Source organism: Melozone crissalis, unplaced genomic scaffold (genome assembly GCF_028551555.1).
Source record: "Melozone crissalis strain CALT ecotype California unplaced genomic scaffold, PUWL_Pcris_2 ptg000018l_1, whole genome shotgun sequence".
NCBI classification, from domain to species: Eukaryota; Metazoa; Chordata; class Aves; order Passeriformes; family Passerellidae; genus Melozone; species Melozone crissalis.
This window is the reverse complement of record NW_026535796.1, coordinates 23,267,017-23,276,421: the sequence shown is the minus strand read 5'-3', so window position 1 is coordinate 23,276,421 and position 9,405 is coordinate 23,267,017. Positions and strand designations below refer to the sequence as shown.

The following is a 9,405-nucleotide window of genomic DNA, read 5'->3' as shown; positions in this document are numbered from 1 at the left end:
CTAGGCTTCCTTAATGGACTTGCTTTTAAAAATAATTAAGTATTTCTACACACTTTGAAATACTAGGTCTCTGGATTCCATTCTTAATCCCTGTTTTAAAATACTGTACCACTCTCCTGCAGAAGCAGCCAATATCATTTCCTTTGTCCTTTACTCCCATGCTGTAGCAGGCATGACCAGCACAGTTACTTGTATCTATCCATACCTAAGAAGCCCCAGAAAACTTGCTGCAGGCAAAGCATGCATGGGATTACAGATTCTTTTTTGATACCTTTTCTATAATCATACCATTTTTAATGGCTTTACCTGCAAAATGCTGCTACTGAGCCTCACTTTTATAGTAGTTGAACTTGGGCAATCTTCAGTATCTTGCTATCAAAGTGCTGATGCCTCTGAGGAGAAATGCAACTGCAGGAGGTACTACATGCCCTGCTGCCATCCATTCCTCCCTCAGTAGGAGCAAAGCAGCAAAGTGAAGTCACTTTTCACAGTCTGCTACAACAGCCTACAGTACTAGAGTGCATGTAATAAGTTTCCAAGTGCTCATAACCCTCTCCACTGAACTTCTGAAGGCACCAGTTGGTTAGGGGGAGACAACTTTCTAGATTCTTCTTTCTAGCTTGTTGCACATTGGATAGATACTGTAGCATTCTTTCTCCCTTTCAGAGTATTTGGTCAGGTGCTCAGCTCAGCAGCAAATCTATTGTTTCATAGTTAATCAAGTAAAATGCAGTGAAGCATTATGGAAAACAGCAGCTCAAGAACTATGCACTAGAGTTGTATCTAGTAGCTTATTTCAGAAAAAGAAAAAAAGACTTGTAGCTGGATGAAGAGGGGGAAAAGAGATGATGCCCAAATCCCTTCTTCTGAAGTGGCTTACAGACCACACTTTTTTATCTCCAGAAGGCCAAATATGGCTCCAGAGATATGAAAGGACAACTTGCATTTTTCAATTCTGTGAAAACTTCCATTACTGAAATGACCACAGCAGTCTGTATGTTTAAAAAAAAAAGTGAAGTAACCTTTAGGTTAAAGATTGCAACCTTCTACTTTCCAAAACACTAAAAATCATATCTTCACAAAGTCCCTTTCAAAAAGCAGAAAGGTTAATTACCACCTCCTTTAAAGTACCTTCTTCTTATTTTCTGTTTGAATATAAGAAATTTGTATTTTATACTTGTTTACTGGTCTGAGTTTGCACAGTTATCATAGTAGAGTCAAAATCAAGGAAGAGGAAGATTTTCTTAAATCAGACCAAACGTAAGGTACCTTTGAAGGAAGAGCTGTGCTGTGTTCCAATGCCTGATTACTAGAGATTCAGCATGCTCCTTTGTGCTTTTCACAGTAAGGAAAGGGATCACATTGCTGGTTGTTCTTAAATTGAAAGCAAGCCCACAGAATGAGGTAAATGCTTATTTGGCTTCGCTTAAAGACTGCAAAATTTCATCCAAGAGAACGTTGGAAATTTTACAAAAAAAAAATTGAAATTAACCTCAAACATGTTAGGAGCAAGCATGTTATTTTAGTATGTGCTATTCAGGAGGATAAACTATAAAATCGTTAAAAATAACATTGCTTGTATTAAATCTGAATGTTATTATATGCGCAATAGTGAATTTTTAAAGTATTACTTACTGTTTTCAAGCTGGATATAAAACTTACATGCCCCGAAGTATTTTTGGATTTAATAATCTTAAGTGTACTAATATATTTCTGACCTACAATGTTTTGAAAATCGCTATTCATTATACAGGAAGCATGTTTTGATGTCAACAGATTGAATTTATTCCTTGTCACTATAACTTCTAGAGCTAGTAGGTCTAATCTCCAACTTGTATTGGTGCTGAGAGGTTTAACACCCTCACCCAGTTTCTTTCTAAGAATTTATATCCCTTCAGTAATTTGATTCCCAGTCTTCAGCAGCTATTACTTATCACTTAAGTAAAGCTACTTTCATTGAAGCTTTACTATAGACAATCACTTTGCCTCAGATTCTTTTCAGCCAGTGCATTTGCTGTGAGGTCCATCAGAAACTATTGATGTGTATTAGGAAATCAAGTGCACTGGGGAGAATTGTATTCCTCTGTCAATCCCAGAACCGCTCTTGGTTAAGTGTAATCTGTACAGTCTGTTCCTACAGCAGGCAAACTCTAAAGGCACAAAGTACCACACCAGCCTTTCTTTTCTACCTGCTGTTTTTTGGTCTGATGTGTCCTCCAATCCAAATCTTTTCAGTACAGCGAAATTAGAGAAACATCAGCATTTAAGATAGACGGAGGCACACGTAACTTACAGTGTGGGTAAACAGTTAAGTCTTTATCTTATGTACAGAGAAAATTAAGCTTGGGGCAGATTTTCATGGGAGCAATCTACTTTGTCTATTCCTTTCTTGGGGGAAAATTGTAAGCAGACTAATTCAAGGGGCCTGTGATGTCATACGTTCAGCCTGCTCTTATCCACCACCAATTCCAGAGCAGACACACCTACATAAAATGCCTCATAGAGAGATCAGCTGTGCAGTGCAAAAGGGTTGCTGTGTTTCCCAAAGATGCCCAGGGAAAACCACCAAGACTGAGGAAGAATTTGAGGTGTTCTGTAATACAGGAAACAACTGCTGGTACAGTCCATATGACCTTTCAAGCCATATCCCTTGGATTACGGGGAAAAAAGATTTGTGTTTTTTGGCAGGAGCCACAAAATTGAGCACTCAAGTTTAACTAAAGGGTAGATTTTTATTTCCCATTAAGACATCTCAAGGACATAACTGAATGTAAAAAACCCACAGAAGGGCACATACAGCAAATGTGGTGAAGTACAATGTGAACAGCCCCAGGGGTTCAAATAAGGTAGGACCATTAGCAAACTGGAGGAAAAAAACCCAAAACTCTGCTGAAGATGTACGTTCTTCTCCATTTCCACTGAAAAAAATTCCAATCCAACAAAATCCTTGTATCCCTAAAAATACAATCAGTCCTGGCTAACGAGTTTATCAAGATGGCAACAGGATGACTATAATACAAAACGTTCACCACTACACTCTGTACACACCTGTTGTCCAAACCCCCCAAACCCACGTAGCAACGGTGCCCCCATTATTTGCTTGCTTGCTGGGCCTGCCTGCGGAGGAGAACGTAGATCTTCTCCTTTATCCAGTCTTTGTTGTAGGGCTGGTATGTCTGAGTATCAGCACGGTAACTGCAGAGGAAACAAGAAATGTCAGTCTGCTCTGTGGTACATCTACCAGAAGAACTTCACAATTAATTGTCCTCAAGTGTATGAGGTAGAAAGTGGTGTACAGAAGGTAGTATCAGAACTAGGTGGGAATTGCCACTCATTAAATGGATTGATCCTGTTCTCTATAAAACAGCTGTCCAGCAGATCAGACTGAGCCTGAAACAAAATGAGATGCTCCAAGCACTGCTGGGTGACTGGAACACTGTGTTCATATTTTAATTCATGCATTTAATTACTTAAGGGAGACAGCAAGTAGAGAATCTTAGCATTCTAGAGCTCAGCCTGCAGAAGAATAGTTCCACCAGGAAACAATCTAATTTGTCTTAATGAGTCAAACACTTCTTCAACATTACTTCAAAGATTTATTTAAGCTTTCAAGTGTTCAACTTCTGTGTGGAATTTTTTTAAAATTTTTAAGATCAAATTTTTTCAGGAGCAAAGGCAGACTCACAGATGGATGACAAAGGATTCTTGCCAGTTGGCACTGAGGACAAGCTTACACCTAACAAGGATACTTTAAAAAAGCAAACTGAAAACAAGACCCCACGGATGCATTTTCTTTGCTATTCAAGCATAGTTGATAAAAGCAGTCCACTTGCAAGGGCCAGAGAATTCAGTTACTCAGGGCATGTTGAATTAAAACAGAATGAGCCTGAAAAATGAAAGCAATCTGAGTGAAGGTCTGTGTAGGCTCATGTCCTCCTATATAATATTTTGTTTATGAAGATGGTACTTTCAGTGAATGATTCAAGAACCACTGAAGTCCTGCTCAGTCTTTAAATCCTGATATACTTTTATTTCTGATAGGTAAGAAAGGTGAAAGGGACAGTGGTAAGAAGGTAAGTAAAAATCCCAAGTTAACTCATTCCAGAACAATTTATAATTCTTACCTAAGGAAAAGACCCTAAGCATGATGTTTCTAAGGAAGTCTTACTATTTAAACCTCAGCATGATGGCATCAAGGCCAAACAAAGAGCTTCAATGTATGTTCATACAACAGTAGTTCTAGTGCAATGTAAGAAATGCTACTTTCAGGAAAAGTTACTGATTTCTACCCTCCATCCCCAAATCCTTTCATAATGCTACACAGCAAGAGCAGACATCAAGTACTTCAGGAAATTTCCGTGAAGAGGCGTCTCTTACACCTTGTGCTATGTGTGCCATCTGGTGGAAAACTATGAGCTGAAGGAGAATTTGGCATGACACTGATTTTAGAAGCCTAATTAAAAAAGGCACAAGACTATCCTAGAAAACAGTTGCTACCACCTAAAACAAGTGGCTACTTTCAGTCTGTTAGATAAACTTTCATCTTGCTCTATCTTGATCAAAACAAACTTTTGGCTGCAATGCACTTTTGTAGCCTGCTACTCTACCACAAGTACTGCCCTCAGCTGAGAAAAATTCTGTAACCATTCTGCCTCCTGAGGGACTGTACTAACAGCACCAAGGGAAATTTAAACAGATTCTAGTAGTAATAAAACAGTCAGCTGTACTTAACTGCTGGATTTCAGTCAGCTTCAATGTGAGTGAAATGCAAGTGGAACTGTTAGTTTCTAAGCCTTTAGAGGTACCTTGTATCTATGCACTTAATTGGCCTGGGAACTTGCCAGGGCAGCTGCACTACTGCTGCACTGCAGTTAGTGCTAAAAAGCACACAGAACAGCATTATGTTAAACTCTCACAGAAGAGTTTAGAGGGAAGACCTGTGACTTTGCTAAGTCACTGAAATGGACTTGTACAACTGAACTTACACAAGACAGCTGAGGTCTGCCAAGTCATCAATGAAGTCAAACAACTGGCTGATATCGTATGTAATGGATGGACTGTTGGGATTCATTCTCTTCAGATGCTCTTCATACATTTTACAGACTCCTACAGAGAAACAAGATCAACCATGCAATATTAAAAGACTGTATAAGCTGAAACTTTTTCAGCTCTTGATCCACAAATAAAAGTTTAGAGATTACCACTGTAAAAGCAATCAGATTTTCTAGAGCTGAAATTCTCTTTTTCCTGGCAATTCGCATTGAAACGTAATACTATAAAATCAGGTAAGATACACGGAAAGAAAAGTCTTCATCATCTAGGGGAAAAAGTTTAGTTCTGTCAAATATTTAATTTTCCATGCAGTAAGCTCCAACAGACATCTGGAACTCCTTCTAAAAATTTTAAGACAGAAATTAGAACACACTCCTACTGCACAAACACCCGAGAAACAGAAGAACTCATAAGAATGATCATTCTTGATGCAAGAGTCAAACAGAGTATTGAGGTAAGAGTGACAACACAAACCTGTATGCACATTTAAAACACTTTCATTTATTTAAACTAGTCCACTAATAATTCAGATACACTTGAGAAGAATGTAATATTAAAATGAGCACAGAGACTTTGTTATACTTTTGTTTGCCTCACAAAACCTCCTGCAAGATTAATGCTAAGTGAACTACAGCTCTAATATTTCAATTTTCTTACAATGGCCATTATGTGTATCAAAGTTTTGCAGATCTTTACTCTGACACATGTGCCACGAGACTGCAAATGATGTATCAATTGCACACAATCCATTATTTAATATAGTATTGCCAGCAGCAATCTTTTCCTTACAATGCTAAGAAAAGAATAGTGAGAATTAAGTGCTGATCCTGCAATGAAATGCATTGAAACAAGTCTGCTGCATGAAAGAAAGAATATCAGCTACTCTCCCAAACTGGATGTTTCATCTAGTTAAATCAAAACCAGACATTAAATAGAAAAAGGAAATTTTAGAAACAAATAATAACTAGTTTTTAGTTTGCTAGAACATCAGTAAGCTAAAAACATGAGGGGTTTTGTGAATGACCTTTGAAAAATATGAAGAGCAACTTATTTTCTTATTAAATTTGTGAATATGTCAAAAATAGGATTTTAACAACAGTTTTTAACACCCATGTCTGTGTCCACCCACCTTCCATGCATTCATTCACCGATTCATAATCAGCATATGTTCTGCCTTCTGGCCTCTTGGTAGGCTGGACAAGTAGAATTGTGTGAGACTGGAAAACAAAACAAACACAAAAACACAGGTTACTTGCACACTTTGAATGATTTTTGTTCAAGTTATTTCTATGAAAGAAGGAGTAAAAAGACGTGTAATGGTAAAGTATTAGACTAGCAATCAAGGACATGGACATTTTCCACACAGCATTTACTATTTATATAAGCTGTGTTACCAAGTTTTGGTTCCAACAAGTCCTATCAATCCTTATGGAACTTTAAAATGTGTAGAATCACCAGTAAAGCCACTACTGTGTTGGAAAAAAATACCACACAAAGGGTTTATATTTAGACAGATAAGCAAAGCAATAAAGTCAATGTGTAAGAGCTGTGACATTAGTGTGTTTAATTATTTTATTCCAAATGCAAGCTGTTAGTAAAATTTTCAATGCCCCAAATATTTTTTCTGAAAATTTTAGTTAGAGCAAAGAGGGGACCCAACTTAACCACACTGTCACCTGAAAGATTTTAACAGAATTAGCTATTTTGAGTTATTGATTTCCCTTCAAGGGAACACTAATGCTACAATAAATCTGCACTTAGCACCCAAGATTATTTCTTGCAAAACAGATGTACTGGTTTTTCCCACTTCAATGAGTTTACTCAAACAGTAAGTACAGCACAGAAAACTGTTCCAAATGTTGGAGTCCATAAGCTTGTTCTTCTGCAGGGAAGGCTTAGATGACTGCACACTCTGTGGCTTCCATTATTTCCATAACATTTTTTACTTGGCTACAGCAAGTAATTTGAGCAAAGAAGCGAGATTTTTAAAGTGTACACAATCTGTGATCTAATTAACAGGTTGCATACCACAGAAAGTTTGCAAGCAAGCTGCAAATGGCCGTTTCCAGTGCTGCTAATTGGATCCAACATTTTCAGTGCTAATGTCTGAGGTGAGCACATAGCACAGAGGCAACGGCAGAGTAAGACATCCTTTGGCTTAGATTCATCAGTGGCTGACAGAAAAATCCTGACCCATACTTTGGAAATCGGTGAATATACCAATTCAGTGCTTGTGAAAAGCAGTGACAGAAAGAGAATCGGCAAATGTTAGGATTTACAGGGAAAAAAACCCAAACAACAGGACAAATTCTTATCCCATAACTGACAGTGTTCCCATCCTTGGAATACAGTTTTCAGTGCTTCAAATTGTCTCAACACAGCAGTAGCAGATTCTGAGAAGTTCGGGAAAATGTTGCACAGAGAAAAAGAAGGAGCAAGACTTTTCCTAATCAGAAATGGAAAAAAGGGGAATTCTGAGCTGCACGCTCTAGCAACAAAAATCATGCAAAGGAGAGTAGATAATTTCAATCCACTTTCATGTATGCCAGAGGATGATTGATTTGAAGGGAATTCCCCAAGGGGAGCTGGTATCTGGCTGTTCCAAGTGCATTGTACTTGAACAGGCATGTCTTAGCAGGGAGCCCAAATGACTGCCAAAGATTACCATAAAATAATTTTTCCAGCACTATCATTTTAATTAGATGGTCAATGAGGGGTGATAAATGAATGTATAAATTCTGAAATTCTCCAAATAATCAAATTATAGAAAAATTAATGAGCCAGACATGTAAGCAGTTCCTTCAGAACTTTGCAGCAGAAATAATTTGGGCTTCTGCCTTTAAGCCATTTATCATTTCAGACAATATACAATACCTGTTATCAGATACTGGCCCAGGAAAATATTTAAATTAATGCCATTGGATCACGTGTATTGTAGAATTAATGCTTTTCAAACATTTCTTTGGGAACTTGACATTATTTTACTTTAAAGGAAAAAAAAATTGCTTGATTTGATAAAATTGCTGGTCCTGTCCTACCATATAGTTGCAAAAAAATGGCAAGCTCAGAAGCCTGTGGGAAGGCTCCTCTGTTACCTGCCCCATGTGCCTAGGTGACAAAACCAAAACAAGGGAAGATCCATAAACCTTTCTGCCTTAGCACCAGTTACCTGGAGAAACTCACTCTGGACCGTTATTATGATGATACATGCGTCGAATTTCTTTGCATTTTCCTTAAAAGCACAGTGGTACTGGCTGCTTTGAAGCAGGACACGGAATGAGACACCGCATGGTTTATATTATACCAATTCCAAACTTCTAGAGAGCACTTTAGAAATTGCTCCTGCTACTGAAGGCAGAACCCTGTACAACTGGTTAAGGCAGTGCCAAGAGCCAAACCAGCAGGACTTAAAAGCTATGCAGCATCTGCCCAAAGAGACTTCCACCAATTGTAGTGTATTCAACAGTAAAGTGAAAAAAAGAAAAAAAAAAGCCCCGATACAATAAAAGTGGAAGATAAACGCATATTATAAGGGTAAGATGTGCAGTGATGCAAATACCAAGCAGCAGCGCACTGAACACACCGAAATGCCAGGCAGAAAAAGTGGTCTATGGCCCCCCTTTCATCCCGGCCAACAGGGACAGGGCCTGTAGCTGCTCATCATGGCCGAGCAACTGCTCTGGAGCAAGAACCAGGCAGACATGGAACGTCGCTGCAAACGGACAAGCAGCTGTCCTCCCACCGCACAGCGACAACTTGCTTCAGCACAGCTTCATTTATTACATGAGCGCAACAAACTGCAATGATCGGGAGCCCTCTGAGCTCCAGCGTGCCATTCTCAGAGCCCACCGACGCAAGCTCCCGCCTTTCCCTCCTCCGAGCAGAGGGGAGGAGCAGAGAGAGCAGCATGGAAAGCGCAAATCAGCCATTTAAGGCCGGCTCGCTCGGCGGGCGACACTCGCGGGAAGCGCTGGGCTCCGAGCAGCGCCCTGAGAGGGGCCCGAAGGAGCCGGGGAGAGGGGCGGGAGCCTCCAGGATCCGCTCCCCGAGCGCCGCCGCCGCCTTTGTGCCCCCGCCCCGTCCGGCCGTGCCCCGCCAAAACGTGCAGCCGCCCGCCCGGGTCCGCACCACCGGCCGCGGCCTTCCCGCCCGCAGTGCCCCGGGGGACAGGGAGGGGAGGCGAAGGGAAGGCTGCCCTGGCGGGCGCGGTGCGCACGAAGCGCGGCGATCCGCTCCCGTCCCGCTCTCACCATGGCGGCTCCGCTCCCTCAGCACCGCCGGGCAGAAGTGGCGCGCGGCGATCCCCCACAGGCCCCCGCGCCCGCCGGAAGCGCCGCCGCGCCAACGGCCGCC

General features: G+C 40.6%; 1 protein-coding gene across 1 annotated transcript; it reads right to left on the bottom strand.

Annotated features, from left to right (window-relative positions):
• Positions 1-2,712: 2,712 nt before the first annotated feature.
• On the bottom strand, positions 2,713-9,399 carry ERH (ERH mRNA splicing and mitosis factor). The gene is made up of 4 exons (XM_054275902.1): positions 9,303-9,399; positions 6,182-6,269; positions 4,986-5,106; positions 2,713-3,195 (listed from the first exon to the last, which is right to left on the bottom strand). The coding sequence occupies exons 1-4, from the start codon at positions 9,303-9,305 to the stop codon at positions 3,093-3,095; spliced, it is 315 nt and encodes a 104-aa protein (XP_054131877.1). The 5' UTR covers positions 9,306-9,399; the 3' UTR covers positions 2,713-3,092.
• Between the last annotated feature and the right edge of the window lie 6 nt (positions 9,400-9,405).